The sequence below is a fragment of the Phyllobates terribilis genome, unplaced genomic scaffold, assembly GCF_046119375.1.
Source record: "Phyllobates terribilis strain yellow unplaced genomic scaffold, ASM4611937v1 Scaffold_3__8_contigs__length_932513732, whole genome shotgun sequence".
Lineage (NCBI taxonomy): Eukaryota > Metazoa > Chordata > Amphibia > Anura > Dendrobatidae > Phyllobates > Phyllobates terribilis.
The window spans coordinates 284,161,803-284,180,523 of NW_027362763.1; the positions used below are offsets into that span (position 1 = coordinate 284,161,803).

General features: G+C 48.1%; 1 protein-coding gene across 1 annotated transcript in view; it reads right to left on the bottom strand.

The window, feature by feature from the left end:
* SERPINI2 (serpin family I member 2) overlaps nucleotides 1-18,721 on the bottom strand; it is a 171,178-nt gene that overhangs the window by 34,093 nt on the left and 118,364 nt on the right. The window contains exon 5 of the mRNA XM_073673077.1: nucleotides 3,237-3,429. Coding sequence (XP_073529178.1) covers nucleotides 3,237-3,429 — 193 coding nt within the window. The remainder of the gene's footprint in view (nucleotides 1-3,236; nucleotides 3,430-18,721) is intronic.

Genomic DNA, 18,721 nt, shown 5'->3' on the forward strand with positions numbered 1-18,721 from the left:
CCGCAGACAGTGAGAAGCGCAGGCATGCTTGCGCTCCTCAGTGTCTCACTGTGACGGCATCCAGATGAGCCGAGTTCACGTCCAATGAATTCAGCTCACTTCATGCACGTCACTGACAGCGTGGGAGAATTCTCCTGCGCATGCGATGAGCGTGAGAGAATTCTCCTGCGCATGCGGTGAGCGCAGGAGAATTCTCTCACGCTGTCAGGGACGTGCATGAGGTGAGCTGAGTTCGTTGGACATGTCCATGTTCATCTGGATGCCGTCACAGCGAGACACTGAGGAGTTTCTCAGTGTCTGCGGCATGGCAAGCTGGATGGCAGCTTTCTGCTGCGATCCAGCCTGTCATGTCAATGTAGCAGAGCTGAAGCTGTCCTGGGAACCATGGAAAGGTAAGGATGAGGTTGGTTTATTAATTTACTTTTATTGCAGAAGACATTGGCTTCAGCTGGAATGGGCGTGACAGTAAGTATGGTTTAATTTAGAACATTAAAGGAATGTGTGTTTATTTCAATTAAAGGACTTTATTCTGGGTGTTGTGTTTTTTTTTTAAATACTTTACTAGAAATTCATGGCGGTCATGTCTAATATTGGCGTGACCCCATTAATTTCGGGCTTAGGGCCAGCTGATAATACCAAGCTGGCCCTAACTCCTTTATTACCCAGTGAGCCACTGCACCAGGGCCCTGGATGAGTTGGGTACAGCGTCAGAAGATAACGCTTCTATGAATGCGCCATTTTCTGGGGTGGCTGCGGACTGCAATTTGCAGCGGGGGGGGGGCCCAGAAAGCTTGGGCCTCCCAGCGCTGCAGATTCCAGCCCCTAGCTGCTTAGTTGTACCTGGCTGGACACAAAAATAGGGCGAAGCCCCACGTCCATTTTTTTAAAATTATTTCATGAAATTCATGAAATAATTAAAAAAAAGGGCTTCCCTGTATTTTTGTTTCCAGCCAGGTACAAATAGGCATCTGGGGGTTGGGGGCAGCCCGTTCCTGCCTGCTGTACCTGGCTGGACACAAAAATATGGTGAAGGCCACATCAAATTTTTGGTGAAAAATGCATTAAAAAAATATAAAAAAAAACACATTTAGGGACTGCATCTTTATTAACCCCTCCACTTGAGGGGTTAATAAAGATGCTGTCCCTAAATTATTATTTTTTTTTTATTAATTTTTCCCAAATATGTTGATGTGGGATTCGCCATATTTTTGTATGCCAGCCAGGTACAGCATCCAGGAACGGGTTGCCCCCAACCACCAGCTGCCTATTTGTACCTGGCCGGACACAACAATATTTAAAAAAAAAAAAATACGTGGGGCTTGCGCCCCTCAGTGTCTCGCTGTGACGGCATCCAGATGAGCAGAGTTCATGTCCAATGAACTCAGCTCACCTCATGCACGTCACTGACAGCGTGGGAGAATTCTCCTGCGTTCACCGCATGCGCACTGACAGCATGGGAGAATTCTCCTGCGCTCAGCGCTTGAGCAGGAGAATTCTCCCACTCTGGGGTGGCATTGAGATGACAGGCTGGATGGCAGCTGAGCGCTGCCATCCAGCTTGTCATCCTTCAGAGACACTGCAGAGCGCAAGCATGCCTGCGCTCTGCAGTGTCTATGAAGGATGGCATGCTGGATGGCAGCGCTCAGCTGCGATCCAGACTGTCATCTCAATGCCATTGCAGCGTTGGAGAATTCTCCTGCTCATCGCATTGGACATGAACTCGGCTCATCTGGATGCCGTCACAGCCAGACACTGAGGAGCGCAAGCATGCCTGCGCTTCTCACTGTCTGCGGCATGGCAAGCTGGATGGCAGCTTTCGGCTGCTATTCAGCCTGTCATGTCAACGTAGCAGAGCTGAAGCTGTCCTGGGAACCATGGAAAGGTAAAGATGAGGTTGGTTTATTATTTTACTTTTATTGCAGAAGACATTGGCTTCAGCTGGAATGGGTGATACGGTAAGTATGGTTTAATTTAAAACATTAAAGAATTGTATGTTTATTTCAATTAAAGGACTTTATTCTGGGTGTTTGTGTTTTTTTAACTTTTTCCCAGGCTTCAAATATCTGCCCCAGCTGTCTGCTTAACCTCCTCTAGAGACTAAAATTACGGGGAACCCCACGCCAATTTTTTTTTAAATAAATCCTTTATTTTAACACTAAATGACAAGTACAGTAACCAACACTATCACTGTACTTATTATATATGTGACTGACATGTTTCTATCTATCTAATCTATGTGTGATGCTCTATTCTTTCTGTTCTAAATTGTTGGGTACCGGTGTATGCCGCTGCTGAATTGCCGGCTTTTCATGTTTCACTGTGAGCACTGTTCCCATCAATTTGGGCAATCACTGTAATGCCACAACCACCATGGCTGTGGCATTACAGTGAGTGGCAGACAATCCCTGCATGATTGGTGCTCTAAATAGCGCCAGACATGCAGGACGGGGACCAGAGCTCCCGGCCGAGCATCTCGAAAGTACTCGGCGAGCTCCGAGCATCTAGAGTACTGAGATGCTCAGGCGAGTATCGAGCAGTGGCGAGCATGTTCGCTCATCACTAGTCCCAGGCAATGCCTGAGCTGACTTTTCCTAGCAGGGCATAGGATTTATCCTGCATGACACCATGTAGCTCCATGTTTGGATTTATAATGCTGTTCCTTCTACTTTTGAGACAGGCTGGTCATAAACCCATGATCCTCACCCCTCTCAGAGGGACAGTCTCCTCTTCCTTCATTTGACCAGCAGGCCTTACCTTGTTGGGCAGTCTTCACAAGGCAAACACAGGAGATCTATGACTGACGATGTCCTACCATCATCATCATCATCAAACCATGGAAACCTTTTTAAAGAGATAGCATCCCATTGCAGCACTCTGTACAAGGGTGGCACTCCATCACACTTCACAAACATACCCTTCAAGTAAGTATGTTACTGTCAGCCAAAAGTGAGTGTAAGCTGGCTTGTTACTACAGTGCTTTTCTAGGGAGACAACGGAGAAATTCTAGAAGAATGTGGTAAGTTTAAACTGATCATAGTTATTACTTGCTTGATAAGGTTTCTTGTGAATAACTGGGTTGAATTAAATTTATTTACAGCATTTCTCAAAAGTTTACCCCCTTGCCCATTTTTTTCAAATGTGCTTATTTTAAAGGGTCACTTTTGTCTCAACAAACTGCATAAATCAATAGTTTATATTAAATAGGTTTCTCCTCTTATGAGCATATAAAGTATTACCTGGGCAGACTGACGTCAACTAGTTCTTCCTTCATATTGCTGGTCCAGTCTTTTAGTCTTGCTGCTGTCAATTTTTTTTCCAGGTCTTCTATGTCTGCATTTTCTGCAGGAAGAGCTAGTAATAAACTGAGTTTGCCTCCTTTGTAGAGAAGTTCCAGTACTTTATAATTCAAATTATTCTCTGAAAAATATCCTAGAAACAAACAAGAATGAGGAGAAATTAACAGATGGGAAAAAGATGTGGTGCACCATTTTATGAAGAATTGCGCTGTTATAACAGTCTGCAAGGATTTTAGTTACTGGATGATGCTGTATCCTATAGTTTAGCCTATGGGTAGCAGATGCCACTATTAGGCATCTGTCACACCTAGGCTATAATGGTATCCATTTCATAGAGATCTCATGAAAAGCTATTGCAAAGCTCATGACGTAGCTGTTGAATGGATATCTGAGATGGATGTCGTACCGCTACATCTGTAACCCATAGGCTAATAATACAGTATCCATTTAATGGAAGTGACGCGCCCCTGGGCCTGTGTCGCGCTGCGTTGCGCACGCGGGAGCTTACCCGGAGCCGGATCTGTTGAGGGTTGTAGTCTCGTGGCGGTGACCCGGTCCGTGCCCAGGGAGTCAAACTGGACGGCAGTAGATGTAGTACGACTACGCCACCCGTTGAATGCAGCTTATGGAGCTGCCGCTGCAGGACAGTCCGCTGAGGCCGGTGGATGGATGGTGCAGCGGGGATGGTATAACCCCCAACGGGAGGGGTATGGCCTCAGGGCAGCCGACGTGGATGATGGGGGTAGCAGGAACCACTCAGAGACGGTGCGGTGTAATTCAGGGTCTTTACTGGTAACAACGATAGACCCTCCCGGAGTACTTGCTAGCGAACGGGGCCTGGTCAGTCCTTGAGCAGATGGGATCTCCCCTGGCCAGGCGGAGTTGTAGGCCTCCCAAACTGACTGTACTCTTCTGGCTACCTTGCTAGAAGCGGATATAAGTAGCCCACGTCCCTGAGTGTACCGTGTGGTGCTCACCCGTATGGCCGGTGACTCGGGGCCTTCTAATGGCTTCCGCTCCACGATAGCGGTGCTGGTCCCACGCGTGTGACCGTGCCTTCGGGCTTCTTGGCCAGAGGACCTGAAATCCCCTGCCTGACGGATTCTGCTGCTGGGTAGGAATTAGTCCCCACAGCCTCGGACTCCGGGTCCGGTAAGAAATCTTCTCAGTCAGGGCGAGCTCTGCAGCTGCCAGCCCCTGACTCGTAGTAGTATTGCTCCCACTGAGCTTCTGCTGTTTCTTCCTATGCTGCTTCTTGTCTCTACTCTCCTTGACTGACTAACCCTGCTTCAGCCCCGGGTTTATATAGGGGAAGTTCTTCCCCTCCCAAGACTGAGCAGGAGGTGTGGCATGCACAGGATCCCTGACCAAAGGACCTCCCACCTGCTCTCAGACATAACATCTCTATCACTGTGGCAACCAGACCCCTGGGGTGTCACAGAAGCATTTTTTACAGGATCCCCATCTATGAAAATAGCATAGTCTACTACGCTATTCCATACTTTATTTTTAGCAGTATACTTAAGTGTCCTGACAGGGTACTTGAAGATACTCTTTTGGCCCCTGCTTGACTAATGGTCCCCTGTGGACATGTTTTGCGCGTGGATAACTGCAGTGTGGACTCAGACACAAGAAATGTCTTCCAGCAACTCCCCCCACTCACACATACACACATCAAACACACACCCCTTCCATTCTTCCCCATTTACACATACCATATACCTTCTGTATAGGCTTTAAAGAGTCACTCCAATTAGAGATGGATATTTCTAATTAATATTCATAGACAATTATTTGAAGAATTTTTGGCCTTATTAATTTTCATTTATTTTGCCTGTACTATGTCATTAAACAAAAAATAATTTTACTTCTCTAGCAGTCATTACAAAGAGTTAAAACTCTTGAATGGTAGGGCAGACTTCTGAATGGTAGGGCAGACTTCTGAATGGTAGGGCAGACTTCTGAATGGTAGGGCAGACTTCTGAATGGTAGGGCAGACTTCTGAATGGTAGGCGAGAGCAAACTTCAGAATGGTAGACCAGACTTCTGAATAGTTGGGCAGATTTATGAATGATAGACCAGACTTCTGAATAGTTGGGCAGATTTATGAATGATAGAGCATACTTCTGAATAGTTGGGCAGATTTATGAATGGTAAGGCAGTGTCCTGAATGGTAATGAAGAATTGCAACTTCTTGGGCTGATTGTTAAATGGTAGGGCAAACTCCTGAACTCTAAGGCAAACTTCTGAACAGTAAGACAGACTTCTGAATGGTAGGGAAGTCTCCTAGACAGTAGGGCAGACTTCAGCATGGTGGTAGGGCAAACTTCTTAATGGTAGGGTAGAATTCTGAATAGTAGGGCAAACTTCTGAATGATGGGACAGTTTCCTGAATGATGGGACAGACTTTTTAATTGTAGACTCCTGAATAGTAGCACAGATTTCTGAAGGATAAGGCAGTCTTCTGACTGGTAGAGCAGTTACTATTTACTGCAAATAATCTTATTACAAAAGTAGGTGCAGTATTGAAATGACTTAATGACCACTCTATTTCTTTCTTCATGTGCTAAGTGGGTTAAAGTGAAGAAGAAAAAGTTTAGAATTGACAAAGCAGTGTCTAAGAGGGTCAAAGCAAAACAAATATACCAGTAAAACAACATACTATAGGTGTGGGTGTTCTGTGACCTCATATTTAGCAGTTTTTACATAGAATTAGTTGTGTTTTTAGATCTCTTTCACTGACTATACACCAGTACAATAATATATGTGGCACCCTGCTATCACAGGTACCACAGGACCCAAAAGGGTGCATGGATGGACTTCTCCACAAGAGGCCCTCATTACAAACAAACACCTCCACCCTTCCACCTCATACCACCAGAGGGAGCCCTGTTAGGGATAAATATATGGAGGGTGGAGCCAGGCAGTTCAGTCTGAAGTTCGGTTAGTTTAGAGTCAGAGAGCGTGCTGCCACTGAGAGCAGTGCAGACGCAGCACATCTGCTGCTGTGTTCTGAGGGCCCAGAGTGTGGCCGGAGGCAAAGAGGAGAGGAGAGAGGAGTTAAGGGGGCAGAGGAGCATCATAGGCTCACCCCAAGACACAAACCGGACACCGGGTCCGCGCCTACAGGGTCCTTTATACCCAGTAGGGATCACCGGCATACCAGGAGGACTACAAGTCCCTGGTCGACCTGAAGCTAAACCCTTGACAGGACTAGGAACCATGAAGGCCCCGGCGTCCAGGGATAGTGGTTGCCAGAAAAAAGGTCCTACTACCAAGCGACAGGTGAAGTAACAGCACGACACAGAAGCTAGGCCAAGTTGCAGGTTGGCCAGGAGCTTAGAGAGAGGGAGACACGGACCAGGAGGCCTTATACCCGCTCACTGGGTAGAAGTCCTGAAGTGCACCCTTCCTACCGAGTACCGTGGACCGTACCTGATATCCGCACCAGTAAAGGTACTGAAGTGAATCCCCTGTCTCTGTCAGTTACTCCTGGTGCACTATCTCTCCTGCACTACAAGTCCCAGCATCACCACCTTCTGCACCTACACTGCCCCGGGGGCCCGCTCCGCCTTTGGGGAGCAGAAACATCCCAGCTGCCATCCCATCACCCCCGGAGGTCTGCAGCAGGTAAAAGGCCCGGGTCCGAGTCCCCTATATTCCCCCTGGGTGACACATATACATATCACAGTATCACTGTCATGTTATATAAAAGGACTTTGACATACTTTTGTATACAATAAAATGTAACTTTATTTCTCTTTCCAAACTATTTGAGTGACTCATGAGCCTGAAAAATACACAAATAGCACTGTCATTGTCACACCTTATCATTTTGACACCTACGTACAATAGACATATAGCAATAAAAGACAGAAAACTTTAAAAAAAAAACAAAAACAAATTAAGCATTACTCCTGACACCTTATACAAAAAATCCTTCTAACAGGGCAGTTTTAATGATTGGTGTCATTGAATGTTTGTTTCAACTTTTAATTAGTGTTGACTAGTGATGAGCTAGCACTAAAATGCTTGGGTGCTCGTTGCTCGGGTCGAACAAATTGGAATACTCGGGTGCTCGACCCGAGCAACGATCCCAATGTAAGTCTATGGGAAACTCGAGCATTTTTCTGGTGGCTATCCCCGGCGGTCTGCAGAGGGCCTAAAAATTGCCCATATCGATGGGAACAGTGCTCAAATAACATGGGAACAGCATGGGGAAGACCCCTGGAAGCATCTCTGACTCCCAGATCACTGCTGTCAGCAACATGGTCAGAGTATTACACCACTTTTACGGACTCACAATAAAACATACAAAAACGAAACCAAAATGGATTTTCCTGGGAAATATGTTAAGGAACATCCTTTCCAGGGTAATGACTTGTATATAAGGCAAAATAATTAACCAAAACCAAAAATGCTCCTCCACACCTTGGGCTATGTTCACACGTAGCATTTTTGATGCGTTTTTGCACTTTTGAATTGCTTTCAACCAAGACAAATACATTCACAAGGAAATGTCATTTTAACATTTTACAACCTTATCTGGCCATGTGGTGTGTGACACATCATCAGACACATGCATACAGTGCTGAAAAGATATGGGAACAGCATGGGGAAGACCTCTGGAAGCATCTCTGACTCCCAGGTCACTGCCTAAAAGTGTGCCCATCATAAGTGATCCTTGGTGCATGCGAAGATGCCTCCCGCCATGCACCTGTCGTTGCAGACTTGCAACAATCACCGTCCACGTCCTTGTCCCACTGCAGCGTTCAGTTGTCCCTACCCCATTCCTTGGAATGCAAGCGCAAGTATGCAGGCAGCCACCCACAGGCTGCAATACTATACTGCCAAATTTTTGACAGCTGCTTGCACTTGAAATGTGGCCTTTTAGGCTCATGGAGGCGGAAGCTTTTCACAACCTCATGCCGGCGGCGGCCGGGTGTCCATACTCTGTCCCCAGCCGCCGCTATATTTCCCAGTATCGCCTCAGCCTTCCACAAGCACGGGTCCCACAACATTACCCGTGCCCTCCCCAGTGCACTTACTGGGAAGGACCGCCTAAGCACAAACACGTGGACAGGTGAATGTGGCCAGGGATGGTACGGAGCCAGTCCACAACTTTTTTTGCTAAGAGTTGTATTTAGCTCTGAAAAGACTGGCATAGAGGGAAACCGTATCTACCCTGCGTGTCATTTCTCCCAGGAAGTCCTGTAATTGAGCTTGTTGCAGAAGCAATGGCAGCTCGTCCAACATCAACTCGCACTTATCGGAGGTGCTTTGACACACACACATCTTACTTTGCACATTTAATTTCTTGAATACAGAGTTGGACAATGGCCTGATCTGTAATGCGTTTTGAGAAATAACATGCATAAGCATGGCCGATCCACATTAAAAAAGCAGCCAAAGAGTGTCCGGGAACCTTCCCCCACACTTTTCTTAGCCAGGGCTGCTTTTCGGCAGGGTTGGACGGGCTCACCAGAGAACCGGAGACTCCTCCAGCGGGCCCTGGCTTCTCCTTCAGGAAAGTTCATAATGCCGAGGTGAGGCCATGATGATTATAGAGGCCACCATCTGCTTAGTTTTCTGTTACTAGGAATGCAAGTGCAAGTATGCAGCCAGCCATCCACCCACCCACCCAAAGGCCGCAACACTAAACTGCCAGATTTCTGGGCAGCTCTTTGCACTTGAAATATGGCCTTTTAAGCTCGTGGAGGCGGAAGCTTTTCACAACATCATGCCGGCAGTGGCCGGGTGTCCATACTCGGTCCCCAGCCGCCACTATATTTCCCAGTATCGCCTCTGCCTTCCACAAGCAAGGGTCCCACAACATTACCCGTGCCCTCCCCATTGCACTTACTGGGAAGGACCGCCTAACCACAAACACGTGGACAGGTGAATGTGGCCAGGGACAGTATGGAGCCAGTCCACAACTTTTTTTGCTAAGAGTGGTATTTAGCTCAGCGAAAGGACTGGCAAAGAGGGAAACCATATCTACCCTGTGTGTCATTTCTCCCAGGAAGTCCTGTAATTGAGCTTGTTGCAGAAGCAATGGCAGCCCGTCATCTGCAAGGACTTTGTATGTTCTCCCCGTGTTTGCGTGTGTTTCCTCCTCAGTAAAAACAGCCATAGAGTGTCCAGGAACCTTCCCACACACTTTTCTTAGCCAGGACTGCTTCTCGGCAGGGTAGGACGATCCTACCAGCCTGGAATATTTCCAGCAAACTATGCTATAATGCCATGGTATTAGTACTGCCCCCAGTACCAGTAGCAAAGCCATCCCCAATTTCCTTCTCAGGAATTTTATTTGGTAGACTTCTCAGCACGGTTGGACGGTCCCACCAGAGAATCCTCTGGTGTGCCTTGGCTTCTACCTCAGGAGAGTTCATGATAGCACTAACTTTGCAGCTGCTATGGGGCTCTTGAGTGAGTGAGAAAGGTTAGCCCTCAGAATCAAATCCTCTGGTGGGCACAATGTTTTTCAATCTGAAACAGCTTCTCAGTGGGAGTTGTATTTCACCACAGCCATATTCTTTAGCTCGGTGAGAGGACTGGCATAGAGGGAAACCATATCACCCCAGCTGTCATTTCTCCGTCACCAGGTTCCGCCCATTGTCACACATGACCATGCCTGTCTGTATGTTCGGCGGTGAGAGCCACAGAGCAGGCAGCTGTGTTACAGCTTTCAACAACTCTGCAGCGCTGGGCGGTTTGTCAATTAAGCATGTTATCTTCAGCACAGCCTGTTGACGCTTGGCCAAGGTAGTGCTGCAGTGCTGCCAGCTTGTGACTGATGTGGTCATTTCGGAGATGGAGGAGGAGGTGCATGAGCTGAACAATGTGATTACATTGAGGTTAAATTGGTGATGCTGTTTTTTATGCTAAAGAAAGATCCTATTGTTTTGTTTTGTTTTTTGCGTTATTTTTTAAGACAAATGCATTCACCGGGAAATGTAATTTTAACATTTTACAGCCTTATCTGGCAATGTGGTGTGACACATCATCAGACACATCCTTTTTTATTTATGATGGTGGGACTCTGAAAGTCATAAAGCCTATTTTTACAGGGACATCAGACGGCCGTTACTATTCTTAAAAGGCCAGCAGTCGGCCCTAGCTATTGTTAGAGAGCCATCAGCTGGCTATGCTTTGCTGTTCCCATTATTAACAAGTGGGTCTTCTATACTGTTATTGTGTATCCAGTGACTGCAAGGGCTGCCAAAAATTTGGACGCAACCCAATACCCCTTTGAAGAGACATAGAGGAGGGTGTCAGTAAAAAAAATGTTCCCATTATAAAGGAGCGGGTCTCCTATAGTGGTAATGCCCATGCTGTGACTGCAAGGGCTGCCAAAATTTGGGAAAAACCCAACTAACAATTTAAAGACACACGGAGCAGGGCCACAGTAACAAGGTATGACATGTTCCCATTAGAAAGGAGAGGGTCTGCTATACAGTTATAGGGTATGCAGTGAGTCCAACGGCTGACCAATTTTAGGAAAACCCCACTAAGAATTTAAAGACACACAGTGCAGGGCCACAGTAATGACAAATTCCCATTAGAAAGGAGAGAGTCTCCCATAGTGTTGGCCTATGCAGTGAATGCAAGGGCTGCCAAAAATTTGGAGGCACTCCAATGCCCCTTGGAAGAGACATGGAGGAGGGCCTCATAAAAAAATGTTCCCATTAGAAAGGAGGGGGCCTCCTACACTTGTAATGCCCATGCACTAAGTCTATGGGCTGACAAATATTTACCCCTGGGGGGTATACATGAACATATTTTATAAAAAAAATTTTTTACGGGCATCATAAACACCCTTTAAAAAAATTATGTGGGTGTTGCATCACGGACCACGGTCACCCTGGTGATATGGTGGTGGAGGATGAGGAGAAGGAGGAGGACAAGAGCAAATAGACAAAATCAGGAAGCATATACCCATGTGTGGGTGTGAAAAGGTGCATGGGAATACACCTCCCAAGAAAAGACACTGGATTTGAGTTTGTTACGCTGCTATCATTCGGTGGTGTTGAGAAGTCTGGCCCAATCCAGACCTTGTTGATTTTTATAAGAGTCAGCCTGTCAGCATTTTCAGTTGACAGGCGGATGCGCTTATCAGTTATAATTCCACCAGCGGCACAAAAAACCCGCTCTAATAAAACGCTGGCGGCAGGGCAGGCCAGGACCTCCAAGGCATAGAGAGCCAGTTCATTCCACGTATCCAGCTTGGTTACCCAATAATTCTAAGGCACAGAGGAATCGCAGAGGACGTTGGTACGGTCGGCAAGGTACTCCCTCAGCATCTTCCCAAACTTTGCACTCCTTGTGAGAGTACCCCACGCCTCAGGGCCTGTGCAATGGGAGGGTCTGCGAAAACTCTCCCAGAACTTTGACAGTGTTCCCCTGCCTCTGCTGGATTGAAGTTATGTATCTGTTGCCTGTACTCCTTGGTTGTCCAACGAAGTGTACCCTCTGCCGCCACCGTTTTCAGCTGGGAATTTTTTTAATAGTTCCGCAACAAGGGCCTTCTGGTACAGCCCCATTTTTGCAAACACTTCGGCCAACATAGTAAGAATCACGGGTAGGTGGTGTGGAAGAAGCACAGCTCACACCCCATAGCCGGGAAGTATTGCCTACTCAAAGATATGTTATAAACACTGGAGAAAGCGAGTATAAGGCATATAAAGACTTTATTAATTAGAGCATAAATTCACAGTGACAAAATTCATTACATAAATGTGCAAATTGCGGTGCAAGCACCCCTCTATCTCCCTTGAGCCACAAAAAAAGGGGGGGGGGGAGGGGAAAGCAGAGATGTACTTATCTAAAATGCAAAGAAGAAGTATACAGAGGCAGAAATAGAGAAATAAGCAAAAAGTTCCCCAAGAGGTCCCTGCAGACACAATACAGCAAAGGTTAGAGGTCTGATGGACCCAAATCCCACTTGTAATAACGGACAACCTAGTTCTTATATACGGAGAAGTGGGAATAAGATGACCCAGTAAGTGGCAGGGTAACACTCTGGAGGGGAGAGAGGGAAATTGTATAAAACGGGTGGCAGGAGCGAACATCACAAAGTGACACATATGATTAAAAAGATTGGGTGAGTCTCAATCATTTTAGCATTATGAGATAGCCGTAATATATAGCATATAAGGCAGAGAACTCCCCAAACAGAGTCACCGGAAGTTGCTCCGGGAAGGGGGGACAACACAGGGGCGGACAACTGTGGTAAAGAAAGAGCCTCGACTCGCGTTTCGCAAGGTTTGCTTTTTCAAGAGGCGTAGTTGTGAGGAGCACAAAGATCATTTTAAATATGCCCCCAGACGGGTCACATGTGCAGTCATGTGACAGGAAAAAATGGCCGCTAGTCGGGTGACGTATGCGGCGCATGCGCCGGGATCGTCATCACCTCCCGCCCCCACCACGGCCGTCATGACGTCGGCGCAATCCTGGAAGTGCCACTAGGACAACGTCCGGAAAAGCATCGACACCATTGAGACAGACACGCGGGGACGCAGGAGGGCGAGTAGCCCAGTGCATGCGCACCGCCTAACCCGAAAGCCGCACATAATCTCCAACAGTGAATTATCACCCTGAGTCAGTATATATCAACATTAATGGATTCACAGATAGGTCCATAGTCAGACCAAAAAGTGGTGAGGCAAAGAACCTCTACAGAATCACATCAGATCGAGACCAGTGTCTCCTAAAGTGTGTGTGTGTGTGTGTGTGTATACATACATACATACATACATACATACATACATACATACATACATACATACATACATACATACATACATACAGAGAATAGGGGTATCTGCATTTACAAGAAGAGAAGGGAGAGAACGAGTGGCTTGATAAGCAATGTCCATGAGTATTGGTCAGTCATTCCATTTATTTTCATAGGAGGCAGAAGGAGTTTCACCAATGTAGAGACATCGAGGTGAGGCAGATATGGGGTCCTTGAGGAAAGAACACTAAGTGCAAAGGATAGAGAATAAAATCAATTATAAATAAAATCAAAAATAGAACCCGCAGAAGCCCACCGCATCAAGGAGATGTACAAAGCAGGATCGACAGGAGAGCATGTATGCATTAATAAATTTATCTAATTATGCACCGCACCTGGAATGGTCATCCACACATAAGCATTATATATAGATGTATCACTCCGAAATCCAGTACAAGTTAAATGGTACAAATATACCAATTGAGGCACAGAGCAGCATCAGCCCATATCAAAGGAAAGATGAAAAACCCAGGTTTTCATTCAGACCCCGTGGTGCCAGGGTGTCAAGAGTAATAATCCATCTCGCCTCCTTTTGTGCCAGGAGACGTTTGGCATTCCCACCCCGGGAGCCCAGACATACCCTGTCGATACCCCGCACTTTTAGTGAGCGGGTGTAACATACCTGGCGGCGTCCTTGCATGGTGGTCCATCTCCCACTGTGCAAGAGAGCGCACTTGATCTCCTGTCCAGAGTGTCTCTCTGGCTTCCCTCCATGCTGTCTGTTTGTGTCTGTCTCTGCTGCTTAAGGGCGGCGCCCGATCACTTCCTGCTTTTTGTACCTGCTGTGGGTCACACCCCTTGTGCGTCCTCAGCCTATTGCTGTCTGACACTTGCTATATAGCTCAGCAGCTCCCTTCTATCCCTGCCTGAGCATAGTGTTTTCCTTCAGTGTGTGCTTGCACTCTGAAGGTGCCAGGTCCCGTCTTTGTTTCCTTGTCTGCCTTTCCTGGAGGCTGTATTTCCAGGCCTGTCTGAACTTAGTCCTGTATGTCTCCTGCTTTGCGGTATTAGTTCCCGTGTCTGAACTAAGTCCTGTATGTCTCCTGCTTTTCGGTATTTGTTCCCGTGTCTGAACTGAGTCCTGTATGTCTCCTGCTTTTGTATCAGTTCCCGTGTCTGAACTGAGTCCTGTATGTCTCCTGCTTTGCGGTATCAGCTCCCGTGTCTGAACTGTGTCCTGTATGTCTCCTGCTTTGCGGTATCAGCTCCCGTGTCTGAACTGAGTCCTGTATGTCTCCTGCTTTGCGGTATTAGTTCCCGTGTCTGAACTGAGTCCTTTCTGTGTATCTTGTCTGTCCTGTCTGAACACGCTCCTAGCCTGTTCCTCCCGCCTTCTAGGGGCCGATTACCTGGACCCGCTCCTGTATCTTGTCTGTCCTGTCTGAACACGCTCCTTGCCTGTTCGTCCTGCCTCTCTGGGGGCAGTATTCCCAGACCTGCTCCTGTATCCCGCTGCAGTGTCGGTCTCCTCCGTACACTCAGTTCCAGTCTGAACTCTCTCCTATCCTTTACCTGTTTTGCCTCTATGTCCGTTCCCTTCCTTTTTCTGCAGAGTCTGAACTCGTACCTAACTCCTGCCTGTTGTCTCTGTACTCCCGTTTGTGAGTTTGTGGTCCACTCGCTACTTCACTGCAAGTACCCTGTGGGTGTCTGGCTCTGTCTTTCCCTTCCTGTCTGTTCCGTGTGAACAGAGTCCTGTCCTGCCCTGCTTCTGCCCGCTGCTCTGGCAGTCCTGTCCTGCCCTGCTTCTGCCCGCTGCTCCGGCAGTCCTGTCCTGCCCTGCTTCTGCCCGCTGCTCCGGCAGTCCTGTCCTGCCCTGCTCAGCCTTGTCTGCACTCTAGCTGTGCTTGCCTGTAACCCTCTGCCTGTATTGTTCCTGAGTCCCGGTGTGTACTGGGTCCTATCCCGCCTGTGTTCCTACCTGCTAGTGCCTCCCTGTCTGCACTCTAGCTGTGCTTGCCTTTACCCCCCTGCCTGCATACCCGCCTGCCTGCATACCAGTCGTGCCTGCCTATACCCACCAGTCTGTGTGCCAGCCTACCAGCCTGTTCCTGTATTCCCCTGTGTGGGTCAACAGCCGTGTCCGGGGTCTGTCCTGGAGTAGCACCTGGTCCCTCTGCTCGGTTCCTCCTTGGTGCACTGGCGTCGTATGCCGTCGTGCGACCCTGGTCGGATCGGGTGAATACCTAGTCACGCCCCTCCAGGCATTCACTCTCCGGCACGGTCCAGTGGAATCACTACCAATCACACGCACACGCCGCTTAGCCCGGGCGTGTGCATAACAGCGGGGATCACAGTTATGAACGGCCCTAAAGTGCCGTGGTAGTGTCTTGAGCTCCCGGGGATCCGTGGCTGTCCGAGCCGTGCCAATGTCCCGTATGTGTTCGCGAACCCTAATTCTAAGCTCCCTAGTTGTTAGTCCTACATAGATCAAATGGCACCCACATGTGGCAAAATAAACCACATGTGTGGTGCTGCAGGAGATATAATGACGAATGTCAAATTGGCAGGAGCCATCAGAGTTCGCGAACGACATAGGACATTGGCACAGGCGGCAAAATGCCCACATAGGAATGTGCCCACCGTGGGACCACGGGATCCGAAGGGGTTAGGCAAAGGAGGAACGTATTGACTGGAAATCAGCAAATCCCCCAAATTGTCGGAGCGCCGTGGTGTCATCAATGGAAAGTCGCCTATGAACTCCCGAAGGGAGGGCTCTGTGCCAAGTACACTCCAATGCCGAGAGAGGATCCGCCGCATCGCTCCCCACTCATGGTTTAATGTGGATATGCAGTGGATCCTCTCCGGCGCCCCATGTTTATGCACCGTGGAGGAATGGATAAGATGATCCCGGGGAGTATCCCAGGCCCTCCTATAGCCACGGCCGATACACCGCTTGCTATAACCACGTTGTTTAAAGCGTTCAGCCAGATCTGCGTCCCATTTTTCAAAGTTAGAATTGGTCGGAGCAACTTCCGGTGACTCTGTTGGTGAGTTATCTCTGCCTTATATGCTATATATTACGGCTATCTCATAATGCTAAAATGATTGAGACTCACCCAATCTTTTTAATCATCTGTGTCACCTTGTGATGTTCGCTCCTGCCACCCGTTTTATACAATTTCCCTCTCTCCCCTCCAGAGTGTTACCCTGCCACTTACTGGGTCATCTTATTCCCACTTCTCCGTATATAAGAACTAGGTTGTCCGTTATTACAAGTGGGATTTGGGTCCATCAGACCTCTAACCTTTGCTGTATTGTGTCTGCAGGGACCTCTTGGGGAACTTTTTGCTTATTTCTCTATTTCTGCCTCTGTATACTTCTTCTTCTTTGCATTTTAGATAAGTACATCTCTGCTTCCCCCCCCCCCCTTTTTTGTGGCTCAAGGGAGATAGAGGGGTGCTTGCTCTGCAATTTGCACATTTTTGTAATGAATTTTGTCACTGTGAATTTATGCTCTAATTAATAAAGTCTTTATATGCCTTATACTCACCTTCTCCAGTGTTTATAACAGCCCCATTTTTGTAGACCTGTCCGCCTCAGGAATAAGAGATTGTAAGGCAGCACTACTTATTATCCTGAGGGATACTCGCTTGCTGCGTCAATCAACTCACATATGATAAGTTCAACAATGCTCAGCAGTTTATTAAACTCCATAAACTGTATTTCACACACATAAAGTCAAACAAGCCTAAGTGGCAGACAGGCCCACTTGGTTCTAATAACAGCCTTCCGCAAGGTAATAATAAAGCAATGTCCATGTGAATGTCCATAACAAAGAGTATTACCTTTAGTCAGTTTTAGCTGCTTCAGTCCGCCACCACTCTGGCTCCAAGGCTTGACCACATGTGGTCTCCAGCCCTCCACCCGTCCAAGGCCACTGCCATCTCTCACATACTCAGATCCAGGCTCTGCCCTCCAGGACGCTTGTGTGGCACTCCGAGGCTTACTGGCATCCCACACACACACACACAGGGATCCAGACTTCACCTCCACCGGAGTCCACCAGGCCTCACCAGGCCTCACAAGAGCGGTGTTCCCCACACACACAGGGAACAGCCTCGTGCCTCTCACACGGTGCCCACACAGGAACTCCTACACACCGGAACACCCCCACACAGGAACACACAGGGTTTTTATATCTTGCAGCACACATGCACACATCCACAGATAGGACCTTAACTGATGTCAGAGTCATGTGTCCACACCCTCTGTTTGCATAAGGACCTGTGAGATGTCACGGTCATGTGACCAGTCAATTAAAGGGGAAGGTACATGGACATTCAAACACACTGAACCATTAAAGGGATGTCTGCTACATCACATATTCCCCCCCCTCTGTTCAAACTTGTGGGGTTGAACACATAATATATAAAACAGTCTATATCCCACAGTTCACACTGAGACCATGCACTTGACCCTTGCATTGTCCAGCCCCTGGAACATTAAACATTGACATTAGCCCACTCCTTAGGGACCCACCATCTGTCAATGTCATCGACTCCGTCAAGTCACATTTCCGGGTCGTCAACTTGTCAGACTTCCGCCGCTCCCAGCGGCTCCCCCGCTCCCAGCGGTCAGTCGTAACCTTGTCAGGTCTCCCCCGCTCCCAGCGGTCAGTCGAAACCCTACCAGGTTTCCCCCGCTCCCAGCGGTCAATACAACATTGTGACTCCACATGGTTCCGTCCTCTATTGGGTCGATTGTATGGGCCACTCAACCCTGAGTCACTGGAGGTCTCACTACCTCCAAACCCACTCCCAGGACATCTTGAAAGGTCCCTAACCTCAGCTGCTCTGATATTTAGGGAGCCCTTTCTCTGTCTGGTCTCACAATTTCTAGACGGCCGCCATCTTCTGCTGCTCAGACGATGCGGTCTATTCACTCGCAGTCTAGCGAGATTCAACTTTTCCACCTCTCGCAGGTAGGTCACTCGGTACCCCACCAGCATGCTCATATCTGCAAGACTTTCTTCCGTTCCTACAGCGTAGAACGACACCATGCCGTCTTTATCCGGCATCCAGTCCCGACGATCATGTGGACTGCTTACTTTTACCACACCAGACTTCTTCACCATCATCTGCATGGCTCGGCCATTTCTCCCAATGAGCTCTCTCACCAGAACACGAGGCACCCGGATGACCTTTTCTCGCAGACTGTGAGCCTTTCTCATCAGCTCCAGTTGTCTAGCGGCTTGCTCCGTCTTCAACCGGAGAAACCGTTTCGTGCGAATACATCGCCAATGTATGTCACTCAGGATCGCCACCCTCTTCACCGTGACTTCAGTCGTGGACAGGACCACCAGCTGTCTAGCCTCTGAGGTCAAGTACACCTTTACAGGCTCCCACGGCCTTCTTAAACTCCTCATGCACGAACTCACGGGTGCATTCTTCCCTCAAGTCCTCGGGTACATCTACGAGGCACTTGTACCGAGACGTTTCGGTCTCATCAGTGGTTTCCAGACGATCAACCAGCTCAGGTTTCAGGGACAACTGACTTCTAGCTTCTTCACCCTGGATGCTTCCCCTGTGCTGACTCACAGCTACAACTTCACAACTTTTCGTCTTGACTAGAGATGAGCGGTGTTCGACTAGAACTGTTCGCCAATCTCAAATTCGAGCTGTTTTGG